Source organism: Arvicanthis niloticus, chromosome 12, assembly GCF_011762505.2.
Source record: "Arvicanthis niloticus isolate mArvNil1 chromosome 12, mArvNil1.pat.X, whole genome shotgun sequence".
Taxonomy (NCBI): Eukaryota; Metazoa; Chordata; class Mammalia; order Rodentia; family Muridae; genus Arvicanthis; species Arvicanthis niloticus.
In genome coordinates this window covers 43,994,463-44,018,950 of record NC_047669.1, presented here as the reverse complement: position 1 = coordinate 44,018,950, position 24,488 = coordinate 43,994,463, and the positions used below count along the sequence as shown (strand labels likewise).

At 36.9% G+C, this 24,488-nt stretch overlaps 1 protein-coding gene and 1 non-coding gene across 2 annotated transcripts in view; one reads left to right on the top strand and one right to left on the bottom strand.

Moving 5' to 3' along the window:
• The window catches only part of Epha6 (EPH receptor A6), an 851,223-nt gene that overhangs the window by 719,863 nt on the left and 106,872 nt on the right, over positions 1-24,488 (top strand). Inside the window, exon 14 of the mRNA XM_034515065.2 lies at positions 13,422-13,631. Coding sequence (XP_034370956.1) covers positions 13,422-13,631 — 210 coding nt within the window. The remainder of the gene's footprint in view (positions 1-13,421; positions 13,632-24,488) is intronic.
• LOC117718389 (small Cajal body-specific RNA 13) lies at positions 6,634-6,781 on the bottom strand. Its single transcript, XR_004608071.1, has one exon.

Below are 24,488 nucleotides of genomic sequence, written 5' to 3'. Positions count from 1 at the left end.
GAAGCCTTGTGAGCCCTTCCCCTGAATCTTCTGGAATGTTGCCTGTGCAGGTTCACCTGCTATGAGTTCATGAGTGTAATGATCCTGTCATACTCAGGAGACAGTTTGTCCTGATCCTCCCCAAACTCTGGCTTTTACAGTTTCTCAGCCCTGTGTTCTTTGATGTTCCCTGAGCCTCAAGGAAGTATGATACCTGTCGCCCATTTGTGTCTAAGGTCTCCACAGACAGTTGCTCTCTGCACTCTGGCTGGCTGTGAGACTCGGTCTTAATTGCTACCCACTGCACAAAGGAGCTTCTCAGAAGAATACTGAGCACTTCTCTGTATTCATAGATCCTTCTTAGGATGTGATCAGATACTATGGCCACTTAGCAAAATAATAATAAGAGATTCCCTTTAAGGTCCATGAGCTCATTAGCCATAGGTTTTTGACCAAAATTATAGTACACAGCTTGAGTTTCCCCTAAACCACTTCTCGCCATAACCATTTTACTGCTTAAGTCAGAGTCTAAATCTAATAATTTTTTCATGTTTCAGCTAAGGTTTCTAATTGTCATTCTGGTTTGTTTTTGTATAATTTTTAAAAGGTTTATTGTTTATTTATGATCGTTTTCTTAGAGGTATACAATATACTTTGAACACATTTTTTTAACCCCCAACCTACTCTCTCCTTTCTCATCCCTCCCCCTCCCACTAGAGATTTTTGCTTCTACTTTTATATTATCTGTTCATATATAACTTTATGTAACTATGTAAAATCTAGAAAGAACAAATAGTAGAAAACATGTGGATTTGTCTCTCTGAGACTGACTTAATTTATTTACTACGAAAATCCATTTTTGTGCAAACAGCATAACATTATTCTTTTCTGACTGAAGAGAATTCCACTGTGTATGTTTTAAAAGGTGGCAACCACTTCATATAACTTGTAGTTATGTGGAAAAAAAAAAGTACTTCTAACATACACATGAACCAAACTTAATAACTTATTTTTAGATCTTCCAGTGTCATTATCCAATATGGTTTATTACATTGTGTGTGACCTATTCATTGTAGATAGCCAAGACCTTGTGTGAAAAATTGGATCCTTTATAAATATGTGTTCAATGAATGATAAGTAACTTTAGTAATACTGCGCAAGAGAACTAGCTTGCCATCAACTGAGTGTAATCTTATCACTCATAGTTAACCTTTATAGGTCATGAATCACTAAAATGATCTACCTTTTATAGAGTATTGAACATTTTTTAGCAAGAGCTTGAGAACATTGATTTATACTATGGTACTCAGATCTTTTGTACTCTCTAATGCTATTTGGTTGGTGGGCTCAGTATTACCAAGGTTCTCCAATAATAACTCCCTAAAACAGAAAGCAGAAATATTAGATGATATTTATTCCCCCCTTTCTAACTCTATAGCAGAAAGATTAGGATTTTTTAATTTATAATCAATTGTTTTCAAAAGTGGAGATATCTCTAAGTATAATCAGCATTTCAAAGCTTGTCCACATATGAATATTCTTAGGTAAAGCCCTAGCAAAACCAACTTTCTATGAAAAAAAAAATTGTTCAAGAAATACATCTTACTGCTTACTGCAGATCTGAATGGCTTCTCTCTCTAAGAAAACAACAATGCATTCAGTCATTTAATTCACTGGATAGATCTTGAGTAGTTATTGTTTTCCAGTCTTGGTGCTGAGCCCTTAGATAAACCCTCAGGATAAACACGCATGTAAACATGACAAGGTAAGTCTATCCCACAGTAGAAATCAACATTCCTAGCCAGTGTTCTCTTCCGTTCAGTTAATCACTGGCTTTGTTGGACAGCTTCTCAAATAAATTTGGAACTTCCTTCAAGCCAGGGTCTTTTTCTTGAATTATCTTAATAAAACCTCCCAACCTATCTCTGCTTCCACTATCCACATGAAAATAACAATAGTAATAAATAAAAGAAGAAGAAGAAGAAGTTGTGGTCTGTGTTCCTGCTTTGCCTCTGAGAAGCCAGAGCGCAGGCAGAATGTAATCCAGGAAAGGGTCTCAGCCCATGTTCTTCTGGGTGAAAACAGTGGGATCTGAGATGGATTCTGTGGTTCTCAGTCTCCTGTGTACCCAGATGCCACTGGGGACCTCAAGGAGTTGGGAATGGAGATCCAAACGCCCGAGCTGCCCCTGACACAACAGGCAAGAAGGGGATGGCTGAGCCTGGGACAGAGAATCTGGTTTGGTTCCCAGTGAGTTCCAAATGTATGAAGGGACTGGAAAAGAGGCCTTCTCAGGGAGACTTAAGAGAGGCTCTTTTTGAGGAAGGCCAGTCCCCCAACCCCCTGCACTGATCCGTGATGAAGGACACAGTCCTTGCTTGTCCAAACTGTTTTATTTATGGTGGAGGTGAATGCATACATCTTACTCGGTGCACCAGGGATTAAATACCTTTTGTAGGAAGGAATACCCAGGAAAGGAAGCTCGTTGGTTAAAGACATGGGGACTACCTAGATACCTCATTAGGTTTTTATGCTATGTGACTGGTTGTCAGTACCCTCTCAATGGAGTGTTTTGGTTATGTGTTCCAGGACAGGTAGATTCTGGATGGAAGCTGGTTCTAATGCCTGCTGTTCTCAAATATGAGAATTCCTGGGGATTTGAACCTGTTTCAAACTTACCAGGTCTTCTGTAGGTGGCACAGTTCACTTCACCCCACATGTAGCATTTTTCACTTACCATGAAGTCATTCTCCAACTTCTTATGTCTTGAATAGACTTTCGCCTATGCTGTCTTTCATGGATCTTCCTGATTTTCCTTATCAACCTTTTTAGTATCTCCCATGCTCTCCGAATGGCTTTCCCTTATCTTGCCAAACTAATCCATTCTGTGTCTAAGACATTGGTATGTGCTGAGAACTACTCACAGGCTCCATTACACCATTCTTTTCTGAATCATTCTGTAATATTTCAGAAACAACTAGTACAAGAACTGCTGTTGATTTGTGCTTTCATGTCGACCTCTGTCAACCAGAGTAATCATTGCCCCAAAGTAGACACTTAAAGAGTATTGTCTCAGGGCATGGATTTGTGCAAAAGGCCACCTAGAAGATTAGATTTGTCATGAAAAGCTCAGGGGAACAAAACAAAAGGTCAATATTCCTTAACGGGGGGAACTGTATAAGTTCGGCATGCTAGCTGGTACCAGTTTTAGGGGTGAATACAAAAAATCAATCAAAATAAGGATGGGAAACTAAAGATATAAAGGAAGTCACACTTTCAAATTCAAGATGGAAACATTTCCCCCTGTTCTATCTCTGAAGACTGTTAGGCAATGACACTATACGACTTCAGTGTTATTAGGACCTCCATATATTTACCAAAAAGCGAAACTCAGCACATAATTATATGGTAGTTTCCTATAGCATGACTCTCTAATCCGCTATTTGTCCTAAACTCAGCCAGATACCTGAACTCTGTCTAAGAAGAATGAGCACTAAAGAAGACTAACATATCTATGGGTGCGCCTCACTAAGGGGGGCCTTGAGAACCATCAAAACAGGTGGAGTTGCAGCAGAGATGATGTGACATGCCGGTGACAGCTTAGATCTAGAGGATGCTGTGCCCCAGGGTCTAAGGGAAGGCTTGATGGAGCTCTCTGCAGCTTTCAGAATAGCAGTCATTATTATGTATAGCTTTCAGAAAACCCTTCCAATTGGGCTCACCCTTCCTGTCAGTTAGAGGGTAAACTCCCTGTTTCTCAGCAGTCAGGTTGAGAAAGCAAAGAAAGAGCAGGGTAAAAACACACAGAATTCTAGTCACTAAGTTCCAAATACATTGTATAAATATGCCACCTTCACTTGCTTTCATTTGGATCTCCGTTTTGGGAAAGAAACCATATGTCATATAAAAAACAAAATCACAGTTTCCTTTTGATTAATCGCCAGTAGGAAGCCCAAAGATATTAAATTTCAGTGTTCTCAGACTTTTCTCCACCCCTCGTAAACAATTCAATTGAGTTTGAATTAATATTTATCAAGCACTCTGCTACGGATGGCAGTGTAGTGGATGCTGTCATACAAGTGCTACATAAAAGGGATAAGACTCGTACCCAGCCTTAAGAAAACAATCTGTTTTATACAAAACAATGAGAATATCACAGCAGTAGCAATCAGTACTCCACAAGATGCTTTAAAAGTTTGTTTAGATTGAGTCACTCTTTATTAACTACGCACCATATTCAAGAAAGATATGTCCTGAACTGAATTTGTAAAAGTGATAGTGTCAATGAACAGAAAAAAACAAAACAAAACAAAAAAAAAAAAAACGGATTTTGTTAGGAGAACAGTTACATTATTTTTAGTGAAAAATGTATAGTGCCTCATGTGTGAATAAATGAGGCTATTCCTCTTAGCCAGACATAGATGAATACAATAACCTCTGTTGATTTTCCTGTAATGTTTTTGTTTGCTTGGTTTTAGTTTAATAATCTCAGAAATCTTTTTATAGTATTCTTTATTATTCCAAATACTGCTGTCCAAATTATTCTAGGCTAGGTGAAGACAAGGCTAGCTCTCTTTCTGACAATTCTAATACATCAGAATGCATGCTTATCTAGTCATGGCTTCTTAAATGTTTCTACTCATGATTCCTCTCACACCAGAAACTTGTATATAACTTTAGGTACAGATGTATATAAAAATAGGTATAGAAACCAACCATTCAAACATTTACTAATAATGAATCATGAAGAATTGGTTGGTTTAAATCAATTCCTTTTCCATGCATGATTTCATTAGTCTCAAAGACAAACAGAACTTTTCACGTGATCATTTGTGTACACATAAAGAGTTGGAACATGGGGTCTGAAGCAATGGCTCCATGGTTTACAGCACTTGCTCTTTCAGAGGATCTGGGCTCAGTTCCGAGTACCCACATGGTGACTCAACCACTCCTAACTCCAGTTCTAGTGGTATCTTCTGACATCTACAGGTGCCAGGCATGCACACGGTGCACATACATACATACAGATAAAGCAGTCATACACATAAAATAAATAAATCAATTTTTAAAGAAGGAATTAAATGTTGGTGCTGGGTGGGGGGCTGCTCAGAGGGTACATATCTCTTGCTGTGCAAGTATAATGCAATGTGTTTGCATTATACTTGAACCCTCATAAACTCAGATGTGCTAGCATTTGTCTGTAATCAAGGGCTTCTCTGACAAGATGGGAGGCAGAGACATGAGCATCTTCAGATGCTCACAGGACAGACACCTTGCTGATTACCTAAGTGAACAAGATATTCTGTCTCCAATAAGGCAGAAGAGAAAGACAAACACTTGAATTGTCTTCTGACATCCACAAGTATAGCATGGCATGTGCAGGCCTGTATTCACACACTCATACATACACATTATTTTAAAATAATTTTTAAGCTGAAAATATTTTAAAATTATTGAGCCTTTACTGAATACTTGAAAATATAGAACACAAAGCATCTTTAATGATTTCAATAGTTCATCAGTATATTTTGACTCAGAATTATCAATACTGAGGGGGCTACTTTGTATAAATATGTAATATAAAATGGCAGTACATCTAGCACCACTTCAATTATTATTAAAAATTCTGTTCTAACTCAAAACTAATATTCATCAAATGATTTTCTTTATGAATCTCACCTCTGCTCCTCAATTAGCCAACTCAATGGTTCTAATATAATGCAATCTATAAGAATGCCAATTTGATACTTAGGTGCTGAAGAATTATGCAAGAAAATATTGTCTTTGTTTTTCATAATTAAAGCACTATGTTTTCATAACAGCAGAAAATTACACATGTTCAGCATAGACCCTGCAGTTTATAGCATGTAAGTCTTATATCGGAGCTGATGCATTTCAAGCTGATGTGATCCCCTGGCACTACATGGCATCATAGCAAGCACACTGCAAAGTGCACATGTATGTTCAGAGCCAGTACTGAAGCAATGTCCCAACAATGCAACATGAACAAACATAGCTGAAAACACCTGGGTTTTTCTCATGATTGTTTTTAATTAATTTTTTGGCATTGTATATCCTTAAATGTCCTACTATTACCAAGTATTCCTGACCCCACACCCAATCCCATGATTCCATACTGAGCTACAACCCCTATTTTAAAAAGCTCTATTATAGAGTGTTTGTAGACCCTAGCATCACTAGTACATGATGGTAATAACAGCTACACTTATCTCTCATAGTTATTTTGGGAATTAAATGGGAACGTACCCGTAAGATTTAAGATTGTTACAGGTTTATAGTGATTTATAAATGTTGTGTATTTTCCCCAGGCCAATGTGGTAGCAATTAAGATATGCTGACCCAAATAATATTTAATTACTTTTGGAGCTTACCTTTCTTTTTTTATCTTTTTTTTATTTTTCAAAATAACAAGATTTTAGTTTGGGGGCTTTCCATTAGAAAAAGAACAAGAATCAATACAAATAACAAGGAATCCGCTAGGTGGTTCCCATCTGTCTTCAGTTTGTGTGGCTTGGGTTTCCCGCAGAGCCATGACTTAGCCGACTCTACTGCTCACTTGTGTGAACTCTGATTTTATATTCACTCCCCGGGTGCAAACAGGTCACCTCCTGCAATGCGCTTAGTAACTTGAGGTTTTATAGGAGTACTTAGTGTCCAACAGAAACCACCGTTCCATCTGCTAAGCAGTATCTTGACTGCAAAGCTTCTCTGACCGTTGGTGGATGACAATAACACGGCACAGCCATTATCACCATGGCAACAGTACCATGGAGCTTACCTTTCATCTGGCTGATATTTTATGAACAGTGGATAGATGGATAGATAGATGTCTGGCTAAAGAGGCAGATTTAAGGATACAGAAATTGTCCCTGGTAGCTAATCAGGGTAATAGGTTATAGAAAGGAGATTTGCATTCAAATTGACCCACAATGGGATAAACCCTCAGGATTGGATGCCCTAGTGCTGGGAATTCTGGCATTTTGGAAGTTAGTGTCTCTTACTTGACTTCCTATATTGAAAATGACCTAAAGCTGTATAACCCAAGGACATTAGATTTTTTCAGGGTCAGCTTGAATTGGTAATTGGTTATTGTAAATATACAAACCCTGACCCCACTCTTGAAGTCCTTTTTGTTTTGTTTTGTTTTTACTTTACATCCCAATTGCATCTTCCCCTCCCTCTTCTCTCATTTCCCCTCCCTTGCATCTGACCTTCCTTTCTCCTCAGAAAAGAGAAGCCCCACACTCCACGGATGTCAACCAGCCTTGGCAGATCAAGTTACAGTAGAGCTAAGTGTATCTTTCTTATTGTGACTAGGCAAGGCAGACCAGTTATGGGAAAGGGTAGACAACAAAGTCAGATAAAGCCCCTACTCCTGCTATTAGGAGTCTCACATGAAGACCAAACTGCACCATGAGCCTGTCTGTCCCATAGATGCTCTCTGTTTGGTGATTCAGTTTCTGTGTGCCCATATTGGAGCAGATTAGCTGGCTCTGTATGTTTTCTTGTAGTGTCTTTGACTCCTTCAATCCTTTCTTTCCCTTTTCAGTAGCTTTCTCCAAGCTCCAAAGGTGTACGTATGTATGTATGTATGTATGTATTATGTATGTATGTATGCATGCATGTATGTATTTACATCCCACTTGTAGCCCCCACTCCAGGTCCACCCTTGCAGAGTTCCTCAATCCATCTCCCTTCCCCTTTGAATCTGAGAGGGTCCCCTCTACCACATATCACCCTACCCTGCTGAATCAAGTCTCTGCAAGATTAGGCTCATCCTCTCCCACTGAGGCCAGACAAAGCAGCCCTCTACTACATATGTGCCAGAGGCCTCGGACCAGTCTGTGTATGCTCTTTGGTTAGTGGCTCAGTCTCTGGGAGTTCCCAGGGATCCAGGTTAGTTGACACTGTTGATATTCCTATGGGGTTGCCATCCCCTTCAGTTCCTTCAATGCTTTTTCTAACTTTTCCACAGGAGTCCTTGACCTCTGTTCAATGTTTGTCTGTGCGTATCTACATCTGTCTGAGTCAGCTCCTGGATAGAGCCTCTCAGAGAGCTGCTATGCTAGGCTCCTGTCTGCAAGCATAGCATAGTATAAGGGATGGGTGCCTGCCCAAGAGATAGGTCTCAAAAATGAGCCAGTCACTGTTCTGCCATTTTTCTATCTCTGATTTATCTTTGTCCCTGAATTCCTTTTAGACAGGATCAATTTTGGGTCAAAACTTTTGTAGGTGGGTTGGTGTCCCCAATCCTCCACTGGAGATCCTCTCTGGCTACTAGAGGTAGTCTCTTCAGGTTCCATGTCCCAACTGTTGGGCATTTCTGCTAAGGTCACCTGCACTGATTCCTGGGAGCCTTCCTCATCCCAGGTCTATAATGTGTATCATCAGTATTCTGACCTTTTAAACTAATATCTACTTATCAGTGAGTATAGACCATGCATGTCCCTTTGGGACTGGGTTACCTCACTCAGGATGATATTCTCAAGTTCCATCTATTTGCTTGCAAAATTCATGATGTCCTTGTTTTTAATACCTGAATAGTATTCTGTTGTGTAAATGTACCACATTTTCTGTATCCATTCTTTGGCTGAGGGACATCTGAGTTGCTTCCAGTTTCTGGCTATTATGAATAAGGTTGCTATTAACATAGCATGTGTCCTTGGGGTATGGTGGAGCATCTTTTGGGTATATGCCCAGGAGCAGTATAGCTGGGTCTTCAAGTAGAACTATTTTCAATTTTCTGAGAAACTGCCAGATTAATTTCCAAAGTAGCTTTATAAGTTTTTGCTGTATTCTTGGATTTGGTTTGCAAGTATTTAATGGAGTTGTGGGTTTTTTTTTTTTTTTTTTTTTTTTTTTTTTTTTTTTTTTTTGCATCAGTATTCATAGGGGAAATTTGTCTGAAATTTTCTTTTTTGTTGAGTCTTTGTGTAATTTATGTATCATGGTGAGTGTGGCCTCATAGAAGGAATTTAACAGTGTTCCTTCTGTTTTTATTTTGTGAAATAGTTTGAAGAGTATTGGTATTAACTCTTTTTTGAGACCGGTAGAATTCAGTACTAAAACCATCTGGCTCTGGGCTCTTTTTTTTTTTTATTTTTTTTTTTTTTATTAGGAGATTTTAAATAATTGTTTCTATTTCCTTAGTGGTTATAGAACTATTCAGATGGTTTATGTGTTTGTGATTTAGCTTTAAATTGGTATCTGTCTAGAAAATCATCCATTTCATTTAGAAGTTCTAATTTTGTAGAGTAAAGGCTTCTGAAGTAAGACTTAATGATTCTTTGAATTTCCCCAGTGTCCATTGTTATGTCTCCCTTTTTATTTTTAATTTTGTTAATTTGGTTCTCTCAAGAATGAAGACTTTTTTTAATACCGTCATTTAATGTCCATTATGCCCTGTCCTGCTTTTAGTCTCTCACAGGTGTTGATCTTGAGAGTATATAATCCCAGACAAAATTTAGAAATATTAATTTTCCACTGATATACCAAGGACAATTTTTTAAAAGGCTGTTTTTAAGCTTTCTCTGCATGTGACAAAGGAGAACATAAAAATAGCAATAGGTTTTTACTTGGGTGTTATTGTCTTGATTTATATTAATCTCCTGACCTTTTTACCTATCAGAGATTTGTACCATTCACCCAAATACAAACCTAGTGGTAACGAGCAGAGAGTTGTCATATTGTTATTATGAAAATTGTTTGGACTTCATGGACTCCAGAATTCGCCAGATGAATTAGAAATTAATAAGGAACACTGTGTGGCCTCTGAAACAACATGTTCAAAGTAGTTTAGATTATTTTCACACACCAGTATCTCAGGTTTTAAATGGCACTGCTTACAACTGTTGGAACACAAATTGCCATGCAGTTGACAGGAAAGCAGTTAATCCAGGTCTCTTCAAGTGTTTTGTAACAGCATTAAAATGACCCATTAAAAACTCACACACACAAATCACTAAAACATGGAAGAATTCAAGTGTCCATCAACTTTAAATGAATACAAGATAAAAGTAACGATACAAAGATACAAAACTGATATCGCTACAATGTGAGTCTTGGAAACATTAGGCTACGAGTCTTGGAAACATTAGGCTACAACATGCAAGAAGTCAGCTACAAAAGATTGCATGTTTGTGGTTAGAAAATATTGAGAGCAGGCAAAATCCCATTGGGGTAGAAAGTAGGTTAGAGGCTGCTGAGCACAGCAGGATGCAAGGGTTTTCATGAGGGTGCCAGGAAGAAACTTAAGCTCTATTAACATTATGTGCTTTAAAAGGATGAATGTCATGCTATGGAAAACTCTGTGTTACTAAAGCTGTTTGAAAGGAATGTGATGCTACATTGGTAAAGACTCGATAATGGAACCTTTAAATATAATTGGTGGCTATGTAAACTAGTGTAGCCAATATGAAAAATCAGTATAAATATTCCTCAAAAACCCAGAATATAAATGCCATGTAACTAACTCATGAGTTGCAATCCTACAGAATTTAAGCCAGCATAAAATAGAGATACCTGTATGACCTCCGTCACAGCACAGCTCACAATAGACCCATCATAGGGTCAGCATAAGAGCCCACTGATGGATGCTCAGGACAGAAAATGCAATGTATGTAATGGTACATTCTTCAGCCATTAATCAAGAATGAAACCAATGTAATTATTCCAGAATGTGGATAGAAGTAAAGATTATCCTGTTAAGCAAAGTTAGCTAGTATTAGAATGGGGAAGATGACCCAGTCAGTAAAATGGCTGCATGAGGGATCTGAATTTGTAGTCCCAGAACACACATAAAATGTGCAACGTGCACATTTGCAAACCTAAGGTGACAGGAGCAGAGCTGAGACGATCCGTGTAGCTTACTGGCCATCCAGTGTAGCTGAGTCAGTGAGTTGCAGATTCAGTGAGTACCTTGGTCTAAAAATAAGAATTTTTTGCTGGGCGGTGGTGGCGCACGCCTTTAATCCCAACACTTGGGAAGCAGAGGCAGGTGGATTTCTGAGTTCGAGGTCAGCCTGGTCTACAGAGTGAGTTCTAGGACAGAGGAAACCCTGTCTCGAAAAACCAAAATAAATAAATAAATAAATAAATAAATAAATAAATAAGAATTTTTTTAAAAGATGGACAATAATAGAATACACCCAGTATCAACCTTACATAAACACACACACAAATACACACACACACCACTAGCCAGTCTTAGAGACATAATATTTCTTGCATACCACAAATTTTAGAAATGAAAGCAAAATTAACAAAAACACAAAATTATCAATGTAGAAGGGAGGCTAAGGAGATTGTTAGGGGACCAGAAGTTAGATGGAATGCAGGTATCACAATAAGTAAAAGGAGGGTAAGTATCAACAAAGTACCTTACACATATGCATGTAAAGGCCTAATGAAGTTCACTATTGCTAATTTTAAAAACTTGTTTAAAATAATAATTTTGTTTTTGTGGCATCCTCAGGATAGTTTGGAAACTACATTTCCACATGACCTTGTATAACTGTTTCCCTTTCTATACACAGGTGTTTAGATTATCAACAGATTTAAAAAAAAAACAATTTCTGATTCATTGACATTATAAAATTTCATGTAATAATAACCAAGAGTCACTCATTATTAACAATTGTTAAAGGCGTCCAGCAGTTGTCTATGTATTTTAAATGCGAGCCTTGTTAAAACTCTGGGTTGGATCACTACCCTTGTTCGGAGAAGGGAATGAGGCTTTCTTTACTTTCTCAGATGGTCCAGGACTCTTCCTACTGTCTAGAAATTCTACCTGACAATAACTATGATCTGACGGACCTTTACTTCCTGAGAAAGAAGAATTACCTTTTAAAGTGTAGTATAGTCCTTTCCAGAAAAATAGAATTTATGATTTCAATTCTAAAGTTTTGAGATTCCTAATAGAAGAGAGTTGGGTAGAACACATGATCGAAGAGGCCGATTCCATCTAATAGTGGACTGTCTACAAAGATGGATTAGAAACGTAAAGAGCTAATAACACCAAGGATTCTCATTGCTAGGTTATCTCTTGTACATTAATTATACAGCAGAGCCTGCTTTAATGAACACACTTTCTGTGAGGATGCTTTGTTTAAGAAAAGCGTCCTCTCTTTACTCTGCACATGAGTGTGGAGATACAATCTGAGTGCTATCAGAGAGATTAGGTATTTAAAGCCAAGTTTGCACCACTGGTAATGTAAGCTTATTCTTCTACGTAACCAATGGGTCAGCATAGGGGAAGAGGCTGTGTCCCTATAAGGGATTCAGTGGGTTTCATCACCCTGTGCCTAAGCTATTCTGTGGTTTTATCAAACACAACAGCTTGTATCATAGAAAAAATGTAATTACTCTTATGTATGCTTCTACTGTATGAGATAAGAGTACCTTAGTGTGTTTGTGTGTGTGTGTTTGTATACTTTTAATATCATTCATAAATTAATTTGGCCCAGTGAATAACAAATGACTGGAATCCTTTATGCTTCTCTGTAACTCACTGATGATAACACTCTCCAAACAATTAAGTAAATTAATACACATTACTTTTATTTCTGTTCACATATTATCTGACACCAAGTCTCCTACCTGTATTGGCTTTGCTCGTCCTTGCATTTTGCACAGAATACTATTAGACTGCTTTTACTCTTTTGTAAATTTTGCATTGTCCTAAACTCTAGTGGAAGGATAAGATGTTGTGTATTGATTATTGTTTAACACCACCCTTTCTGGTTTATTATTCACATTGCAGTGTGTAGTATAATTCTTCTAGCCAGGAACTTCAAATACTTTCTTTTATATTTGTCCAGAATAATTGAAAACAAAATCTAGTTATTTTTTTGTTTACTTGTGTTATTCTATTTTGTCTGCAGCTTTTCTAAATCCATTTCTTGTTTATATATCTTAGTAAGTTTTTTTTTTTTTTTTTTTTAATGACCTAGCCTGGGCCATTTTTATAGTTACCACATAAATTTCTCTAAATTAAGCTTTGGTGCCCTCCTGCCTACTTGTACATCCCTGGGGAGGCTTATAAACACAGAATGTCCCTTGTGTATTCTCTGCAGTCTTTGCTCTCACACTGACTTCAGTTTGCTCTTGTTAAAAAACAAAAGACAAAACAAACAAACAGACAGACAGACAAAAACAGTTGGCGTAGTTTTCACTGAGGTTGGCTTGGCTTGCTGTCCTCTGCCATTGTTCAGCTCTTCATCACCTCTAGTTAGCTTTTATTCCATTTTATTTCATTTAAATGTCAAACAAGGTCTCGTATTTTATTATGAAGACCAGCAGTGGTCAGCTGAATTGATGCATATCTCCAGTAGAACCTGTATGATTCATTCGTGGTTCAATTTACTGCATATAGAGTACACTCTATTAAGATCAGCCAACTAACAGGTGCGCTTCTCTCACAGAAGCATGATGGCCACTTCACCGTCATCCAGTTGGTCGGCATGCTGCGGGGCATCGCATCAGGCATGAAGTATCTTTCTGATATGGGATATGTTCATCGAGATCTAGCAGCTAGGAACATACTGGTGAACAGCAATTTAGTATGCAAAGTCTCTGATTTTGGTCTCTCCCGAGTGCTGGAAGACGATCCAGAAGCAGCTTATACAACAACGGTAAGTTCCGGTGCCCTGTTCCATCACTGTGTTTACTTTTAGTTGTTTAACACTATTAGAATAATTGTTCCTGGTTCCTCGATCTCATGTCCTCACCTTTTATTTTTCTAACTAAGATGGTACTCAGTTAAAAGGATTTTCTATATTTGAAGGCTCAGAGGGTCGTTGTTACTGCTGTTCTTTAAAAAAAAAAAAATAGTAATAATAACCACACACACTTCTAAGATTTCGTCTTCGGGCTTCTGACATGCTGGAACTCTATGATCCTTATGGAGATGCGTGGCATGGCTTCCTTCAGATTAAACCTGCCCTTGCCTGAGGTATTTTAGCTTTCAATACGTATTTTTCTTTAAATATACTTCTTTATAAGTCAACAACATTGCCTCTAATACTTCAAGGATAATAAGGAGCCAGTGATTCAGAAATATCTTCTTTTTAGGTGTTATTGGGTGACCTATACACACTTATAAATGAATGACATAAGTTTCTTTGGAGACATATAAAGAATCTCTCTAGCTCTCTAAAACATTTTCCAAATAATACTCAAGGAAGGAGGAAGCAGGGATAAAGGGCTAATGCTTTAAACCCGAACTATCATCTTAAATTATGTGACGTCAAATTCACCGAAAATATCATAAATATTTCTGAATTCTCCAAGTCAGTTCATTGTATTCACCTCCTTGGATACTGTTCTGAAGAACTGAGTCTTATATTCTCTGTTGAAGTATACTAAACCTGTTAAGTTTTAACTGTGACTGTCATTTGTTTTTTAAAATTCTGGTCAGCAATTCATTTGAGATTTAAAACAAGTTCAGTGAAAAAGCAAGTCAAAGAAACTATTCAAAACATATTTATTCTTTCCCCCTTTATAGCCATGCTAATAATTTTAAATAGCACCCCATTAATTAATTCTTCTTTATTTTATTTCTTATTAAATATTTTGAAGTTTCACTGCATTCAATAAGCCTTAAGGTAGATGGAAATTTGACACTATCAATAAAATATTTTATGTTCTTACTAGTTTTTTTTCTTTATTGGAATCTCCTATGATAATTTGTCAACATTTTCATAATTTCAATATAAAATAGGGTTCCATAGAAAATAAATTAATCTCCAAGTCTGATGTATAAGGTAGAGCTAATCATTGATCTTTTAATTTAACCAAAAAGTTTTTGAAAATAAAAATCTATAGAACCATAAAATACATTAGTCATTTTAGTGAAAAATTGATAACTCAAACTCCATCTTCTATTTGGAAAATATTGTATTTTCACTTTTCTAAAAACTTTTCTTTCATCTTATAAACCCATAACTCATAACAATTATTAGGATTGAGAAAAATGCAGCCCTGATACTTAGCATTTGTATAAAATATTTATTCAATATTTTAAAATTTTTATACATGCAATCTATGAAAAATACAGTAAGGAGATAATGAATAAGCTTTTTGAGCGTATACATATACACTAATGTGTGTATATTTGTAACACTTTATTAAGTAACAATTTAATTGCTCTTTAAAATAAGAAGCCAATAGCCAGAAAAATATCTTCTTAAAACTTGTGGGTAACCCAAAGTTGGATGTACATACATTTTCAATTTGATCAGCTTTAACATCAAGACTCTAAGTATATTCTGTTACATAGCAAACAGAGTTGAGAGTTTGAAAACAGAGTTGCTTTAAATCAGTGGTTCTTAACCTGGGTATCATGACCTCTTTGGGGGACAAATAACCCTTTCACAGGGGTTGCCTGAAACCATCAGGAAACAGATATTTATATTATAATCCATAACAATATCAAATTAGTTGCCTTTATAATGGACCTGGATATTCAATCCTAAAATAACAAAGCCATTTCTCTCCAAGACTTCCTTGTTTTACATGATTCCAGCCACATATGTAGCAGAGGATGGTATTATCTGGCATCAATAGGAGGAGAGGCTCTTGGTCCTGTGAAGGCTTGATGTCCAGTGTAGGGTAATGCTAGGGCTGTGAGGTGGGAGTGGGTGGGTGGATGGGAGAACATCCCCATAGAAGCAGGGGGATGGGAGTGGGAGAGGGGGATACTGAAGGGGAAACCTGAAAAGGGGATAACATTTGAAATGTAAATACATAAAATATCCAATTTGTTTTTAAAAAGATTAGACAATCTTGTGCTTCCCAACACTTTGATATGTTCACTGTAATTATAGAAATCCGAACAAGAAATATCATAACAGGGATAAGTAGCCTAAACAAGGTCTTATTTAAAAGGGCTAAGATTTTATCATAGCGTATCAAATAAATTAGAGAGGCTTTTGAATGAAAGACATATCCCATAAAGAAAGAAAGGGGAAAACATGAAAATATAGACATATGAACAGGCAGGTGGGCAGAAATGTGGACAGTTTAAAATTGAGTCCAGAAGAAGTGATAAAGCCAAGTTCATCAGCAATAATTTCCAAGGTTTTTGAATTGCACTCCAAGAAATGTGAAAGTTTTTCTATAGCAATTAAGAAACAGCTGCTGATTGACATGTAAGTGAATCTTTTATTCCCCTCAGAGGCCTACTGCCTTTGTCTGCTAACCTGAAAGCTTCTAGCCTCTGTACACTCTACTCTAGGCCTAGAATGTTCTCAGCCTCTGAGACTTACTGCTGAAATAGCTCACCCTTGCTACTTCATTCTGAACTCTGGCTGGCTGGTTCAACTCAACTCTTCTGGCTCAAACTCTTCTCCAGGATGACTGGTTCAATCTCTCTTCTCTCAGTTTCTCACTGAATTGTTCTGCTTGGCCTCAAACTAACTCTGGCCATTTATTCTAATCTTCTGGCTCCTTCTTATGCACTGACCTCAACTGCTTCTATTGACCTTCACTGAACTACATGAATTCATGAACTAACTCCACTGCACTGCAGTGTACTCAGCATAATGACTCCAGCTGACTGACCCAGCTCCACTACATTGAACTCAAACTGGCTGAACAGAACTGATGCCATCTGTCTTCCTGTACTGCTCTCAAATAGGCTCTCTTTCCTGTGCTGTTCTGTGAAAATTGGGCATATAGTATTCTGTCAAAGCTTTCTCTGATTGGCCAATATGTCTGTCCCCCAATTAGACAACATTATTTGGGATTAAAGATGTGTACTAAGGACATGACTATATTCCAGCCAGATCATACTAGCAGCCATGTTACTAGATTAAAATTTGTCTACATTAGCACAAATAAAAGAACAAAAAAGTACATTTATGTCATAGAAGATGTTGCTAACAACAACAAATAATAAAAAAAACAACAACAAATAAATGAAGGGAGGAATAAAAAAAAGAGGAATTGGTTGTAAAATGTCCAGGTAGGCATTATTGCTACAGACCCAAAAGCTCATACAGGCTTAACAAGAGAGATGGCAGATAGAATAAAGAAGAGAGAAAAGGATTGAAATCATTATGACCATATAATATTCAAGATTCAATAATTAATCAGACATAAATTATATAGAAAAAGAAGAATTAAAGAAGGCATTATTATAAGTAGATTTAACAGCTAGTTGTTGAGAGACACTATTAATCATGACATAGAATCTCCATTAAAGATGCCCTGGGTACCAGTATTAGATCACAAGTAAAATCATCACAAAGAAAATTATAGTTACTCTGTCTCAGATTCATTCAGATAATGACAGCATCATTGTTGTGTTGAAACTTATATAAAACTTTTTTAAGTTATGGGCATGTACTTTGCCCCAAAATCATTTTATTGTTCAGTTAAAAGAGATGGTATAGCTAGAAAATTTTATTGTTTTGTGAAGCTATACCACAATTCATTGAAATTAAGTAAAAAATGGTAACTTTAATGACAAGTACATTTTACTAAACCATATAAATATAACATTTAAAATCAAGCTCCTTTCTTCAGTTATTAAAGAAAGTTTGACTCTGCTTTTTAAAGTTGATCAGCTGTATTCTTGGAATACAACTTTACTATAATTTTTTTTATTTTGTATAAATATATTTTCTATTGTCTTATTGTTTGTAATAATTTTATCATGTTTATAAGAAGGAGATTGGAACAAAAAACAGGTCTGTGAAATATTTAAAAACAGGAAAACACTGTGGCTAAAAATCTGTGTTTAGTTTTGATTTAATTTTCTTTCTACCTGTATGCTGCACCAAATCTACACTTTCCTAATCAAAATGAAGGCCAGATAAATAAGCGTTTTTCACTAATTCATCTTTGTTTATTTCAAACAAAACCCATATTACAACAAAAAACAGAGTGAAATCACTAAATACAGCATAGGCCCAGGGTACCTAGTGCTTACCCTGCCACTGAATGGATGCACAGGCAGCCATAAGTAGAATGAGTATGTGATCCAGCATGGCCAGACCTGAAAGAAAAGTGAGCAAAAAAGTCACCCTAATAAAAATAAATGAATCCTTTAGATAAATCTTTAAAATTCATATAACTATAATATATGAGGATATTTCTACATTATAAAATTCAAAAAAAGTAGGGTGAGGGATGAGGTTTACAATTAAATATAACTAGAGATTCTCATGTCTTGAATGTTCATTGGTCCTTATTTAGGTCTAAAACCTCTTATTTTCATCTGTACCCAGCACCATTAATTATGGAACTATCACATTGGTAAGCTGTCTTTAATGGACCAATTGTGGAGTGGTTGAGATTACTTTTCATGAGAAAAAAATACTCCCACTCTGTAGAAAATAGCAGAGTTTGTTATACTATGTCAGCCTACAAAAGTGAAAGTACACATGTTACTTATACTCTATGAATCATGAACTAATGTGCAAGTCTACTGTGCATTGACTACCTAATTGTCTTGAGTCCAGCAATACAAGGCATGCATACATACACATATACATATACATATACATATATATATTATAAGAAGCAGCTTCAAGGTTTACAGATAGGCAGCAGAGCACATAAGTTCTAGAGTCACTACGTGGGATCTCAAAAATCTCCTAGGGTGGATGGAGTCTTAGGTCCAGGGTGGATAGACCAGTCAGAGCCTCCTTTATATTGCCATTGAGAAACACTGAATTGTAGGCAAGTGCATGTTGTATACCTCCAAACAACCAGGTTTAGTGACCAAAGCTTGAAAGAACTTCCTGCATCCAAGCAAGAGAGAAACAGGCCCCCTGGGAATTCTTCCCCAGCTCTAGATGTTACATACCCTAAAAGATATAGGCTGGTTCATGTTGTTTGAAACAATACCACTATTGGGGTATTTACATTACCAGAATGTTCTATTGTGATTCTTCAGAACTAAAATCAAGAAGAGGAGGTGACTCAATGGTTGTAATACCCTCCAATAAACTATCTACACTAACAAAGACTGTAAGTGAGAACAGATATATAGCTGTATGAAGACAGAAACAAGAATAACCAACTGCAGTGTATAATAGAACTCATATCTCTGCAGACATAAAGGGAGGACAATGCAGTTTAAAAGGAACTGCAGTAATAGCAGATGCTTCTAGTAAAGCACTTAAACCCTGAACTAAAATACATCAAGCCTCTGCCAAGGGACCTTGGGATCTGGTAATGACACTGACACCAAGAAATGTGCAATGTAGGCCAAAAATAGAAGAAAATAAGTGACACAAAAATAGTGTCTTGACAAGGCCTTGCTTTTCTGTGCCAACTCTGTGGAAAACATATCAGATTCTCAGAAAAGTAGAGACTATGACTTTATGACCTTTACTCAAAATTACAAATGGAATTATCATTTTAAACTAAGTTAGTCGGCCGGGCGGTGGTGGCGCACGCCTTTAATCCCAGCACTTGGGAGGCAGAGACAGGCGAATTTCTGAGTTCGAGGCCAGCCTGGTCTACAGAGTGAGTTCCAGGACAGCCAGGGCTATACAGAGAAACCCTGTCTCGAAAAACCAAAAAAAAAAAAAAAAAAAAAAAAAAAAAAAAAAAAAAAAAAAAAAAAAAAACCTAAGTTAGTCTATACAGAAGTTATTTGGTCTTTGGGTGGTTTTTTTAATGATAAAAATTTTTATTGGATATTTTATTTATTTACAATACAGATGTCATCCCCTTTCCCCATTTCTCCTCCCTAGAATCCCCTATCCTGTACCACATCTTTTATGTTTTTATACCATTTTGATTACATGCTTGTATTAAGGTCAGTTCTAGGTTGAGGGTCTAGAAATACAATAAAGGCAAAAAGTTGAGGAACAAGCAATAAAATAAGCACAAATAGCCAAAGAAAAAACAAGGCATTAAACCCAGTTACCTGAACACTCCTATGAAAACTGTTTCTAAGGGCTTATCAGGATGACAGAAGTATCTGAGCCTGCTTTCCTATCCTAGCCCAAGGTCATTTTCATGTTTGAAGCCTACTTTCTTGTTCTGGCCTAAAATTTACATTCCTGCCTGAGATTACTTCTTTGTTGTAGCCTATGATTTAGATTCTTACCTGAAATTACTTCTTTGTTCTAGTCTAATGTTGGATTCCTGCTTGAAGCTTACTTCCTTGTCCTTGGCCAATGTCCTATTCCTGCCAAGCAGCCCATTTCCTTGTCCTTGGTCCATGTCAGCTTCTTGCTAAGCAGACCCAAAGGCTCTCCACCTCTCTCCCTTTTTTACTTCATTAACAAGACTGAGCCTGTCTTAGGTCATTCTAACAAGAATGTTTTCCTTACACATCGTGGAATATGCATTATCCAATGCAATGCATTTCTGTCTTAGGTTGGTAAGGCTCTGTGCAGAATCTTAGCCATCCTTGGCTTGCCAGCCTATTAATTTAATAACTCTGTCTGGGGGTCCATTTTAGGGTTTAAGCCATGTATTTTGGCTGCCAACATGTTGATGTTGTTAAAGATGGTGGGCAGAAATAAAAGTATTCCCAGGAAAAGAAGGGCTAGCCTGGTCAAGCTATATATGCCATTCCTGAGGTTTGACCAAAATGGAAATACTGAGCTCAGGCCATGGATAATTTTATCAGCATTATCTGCAGCATCAAAAGTCAACAGAGCAGCATTCTTTAAATTCTTAATTTCACTATACAAAGTTAACACACCCAGAGCAGTGTTAGGATTTTGCCAAATATCCTATAGGTGTCTTTAAACTTTTTTTCTAATTATAATGACAATCATCGTTAATTTCAATCCTGAGTGAATTTTGTGATTGTGAACCCAATCACAAAAGAACACACATGGAATGTACTCACTGATAAGGGGATATTAGCCCAAAAGCTCACAATACAATGCATACACCATATGAAACTCAAGAAGAAGAAGGAAGAACAAAGTGTGGGTGCTTTGGTCCTTCTTAGAAGGAGTATCAAAATACTCAACCAGAGCTGCCAGGGTCTAAACCTCCAGCCTGAGAACACAAAGGGAGACTCATGGCTCTACCTGTATAGGTAGCTGAGGGTGGCCTTGTCAGGCATCAGTGGAAGTGGAGGGCCTTGGTCCCCTAACGTTTGATTCCCTAGTGGTGGGGAATCCAAGAGCAGGGAGGCAAAAATGGGAAAATGGTGGTAGCACACCCTCATAGAAATAGAATTAGGGGGTATGGGATAAGGAATTTTGAGGGGAGGGAGAATGGGAGAGGAGATAACATTGAAAGATAAATAAGTAAAATATCCAAAAAAAATCAGATAATGGGTCTGACAATTGTAGTGGAGCAGTCGAGACTTTTTGTCAACAATTTATTACAGGGATTTTGTATAATCCTCAAGAACAAGGTATTGTGAAAGAGGGTGTTTTGATATTTGTTTTGTTTTGTTTTTCACGTTCGATAAAGTCTCCTGTCTGGCTAAAGTTTAAGTGCGAAAAAATCTCTTCCATTTCAAAATCTCACACATATTAACATGGATAACTGCTTTACAACCAGTCCAAAAAAGGTACCCTGGCTCATTTAAATATTGCTAGGCAACCACTTCTTATACTTTGATTGAAAATGCTAAGCCTCTTTGCTTTCGGTTATGGAAATAAGGTCCTATTTACCTTAAAAAGAACATTAAAACATGTATTTGGCTCACATTCACATGATGTAAGAAACAATTTTTATTTCAAATATAATGGTAGTGTTATTTTTAATTATGAATATGATTTCTGTTATATTGTAAAGATTAAAGCAAAGTGGAGGAATCATCATACGATGCCTGACAAAATTCTGTGATTTTGATGACTACTTTTCATGTTACCTGAGGAAAATTTTTGTTTGTTTTTCTTCAACAACAGTAATAGCTAATCAGTACTTTCCTTATTAGAATACAGAGTATACTAATTGATACCATAATCTGGATGCTTTGATTTCTATTAACATCTTAATTTGACTTCATGTGCTCTCTTTCCATATTCTGTAAGAAAAGTAGTATGAGTTAAGTCTACCAATCTAAGAAGGTACCCAACATGTAGATTAGCAAATAATGCAAGAGATTGGAAGGGGCGTATAGACATTTACATACTGACATTAATTGAGAGCTCAACTCCATACCTAATTCAAGTGTTTTTGAATTATTGTCTTGATTTCTTATATTAATTTTTAAATCTTGGAATTACCTTTTTCAAGAATAAATGTGCTTAGCGCAAGGATGAATTGACAATAATCTGTTAGCTGCACATGGTGACATAAGCCTGTAATCCCAGAATTTAGGAGATTGAGGAAAGAATATTGTAACCTTGAGGGAAGCCTAGGCTATATATAGTAAGACCCTCACTCAAACAAACAAACAAACAGAACAACAACAGAAAAGGTACTTTAAGCTAAACTTAGTAACTAATTTTTTCCCCAGGAACTTTGCTAAAACTTATAGTAAAATGTACTCAAAATGTTTATTCATCTGTTTGTTTTATATTAAAACTTTTCTCTAGACTGTGTCTTGGGAGGAAAAAAAAAATAAAGTTTTCTACTGGAGAAAAATGTTCTTTTACTTCTAAAATCAAGGAAAAGAAACTGTTCTATGACATCCTACCAAGACACTTTTCGTTCACTAGAATGTGATGGAATGACTGACACTGGGCTAAAGAATGGTTTTTATTTTATATTTTACAGATTTGCCAAGCTAAAAATGTAGTAGATAAAGTGTTGGTACAAGGCAGACACTAAGGTAGACAATTGCAATAACTAGTGTGAAACAAGCGCCCCCCAAATCCCTTTTCGCCCGCGAATAAGGACAGGAGGTGGTAATCGGGTGTACTGCGACGAGGACCTTTTACTATTCCACACGGTAAAGCGGAAAGACGGAAGAAACCGGAAGCGGCTAGCTTAAATACACCCTAGAGTGACGTATTCACTTCTGAATGGCTGTTCGCTCACCACCCAATATTACGCCTCGGGATAGGCCAGTGACTTGGCGCTCTTTCTGCCTAGCAGCTGCGCAGAATGATTGTTTACTGCTGGGGAAACACGAGGCCAACGCCATCTTGGAAAATGCAAATGTGTAGCCACTGAAACAGCGGCTCACTACACTAGTGACTTTCACAAAGCTAAGTGCAGAAAAATAATAGAACAGGTTCTTGTACAGCATTCACTGAAAATTTCAGGTGAAGGAAGGGGCTATTTCTTTTAGGCTAAATGCAGTGATAGAAGTAAAAGAAATGTAACAAAAATAGTGATGTTATCAGAAGACTATTGATAGAGATTAAAATAACTTCTTGCTCAATAAAGCAGGTGATGAAAATATACACATTGAAAAATGAAAAGCAACAAAATCCAGGCTAGAAGAACCAGCTCTACCTTCAAGGAAGTCACTTAGAGTTGGGAAAAAAGAATAAAATGCTAGTTACCACACTCACAAAGACAGTTCTTACTCAAATGATCCTATGATTGCTGTTGATCAAAAGAAGTTAATTCCTAGAACATTATAATTAACTGAGAAGAAAAAAGAAAAATATCACAAGGGGATCAATAAAGGTTTTCTAAATTGAAAAGGAACAAAGTATTATGAACTAAGAGAGAGAGAGAGAACTTAATAGGCTAATGTATAAAATGAAAATCTGAGTTCTTACTGAATTTTTGCATGCTATTTTGGTCATAGAAATTCTAATGATATAAGTCAATTTAAATATATGTAATATATATATATATATACATATATATATATTATGGATGGATGGATGTATATTCTAAGACTCATAAAGTTTCACCATTATAACTGCCTAGACATGAGCTTAACAACAACCATAGACATGCAAAAATGAATGGGAGAAAACCATGATGCATAAACCCTACAGAATTTATGAAGCTAGAGAAAACTGAATAAAGCTGAGAGAAGAAAAATAGTCTTCACCAGGAAAGAGTATACCAAGTGGTCATCTTGAAAACATTGTACAATTTACACAATGGAGTATTACTCAGCTATTAAAAATAATGAATTTGAGAAATTCTTAGGTAAATGGATGGAACTAGAAATTATCATCCTGAGTGAGGTAATCCAATCACAAAAGAACACACATGGTATTTACTCATTGATAAGTGGATGTTAGCCCAAAAGCTTGGAATAGTGGAGACTCAACTCACAGACCACATGAAGCTCATGAAGAAGGAAGACCAAGTGGGGATGCCTCGGTCCTACTTAGAAGGAGTAACAAAAATACTCAAGGGAGTGAATATGGAAACAAAACGTGGGACAGAAACTGAAGGAGGGGCCATCTGGAGATCACTCCACCTGGATATCCATCCCATGTACAGTCACCTAAGCTAGACACTGATGTGGATGCCTGGAAGTGCATGCTGACAAGAACGTGATATAGCTGTCTCCTTAGTGGTCTGCCAGAGACTGACACTTTCAGAGGACGATGCACACAGCTAACCACTGATATGATTAAGGGTTTCCCATTGGAGAGGTTAGAGAGAAGACTGAAGGAGCAGAAAGTGTTTGTGACCCCATG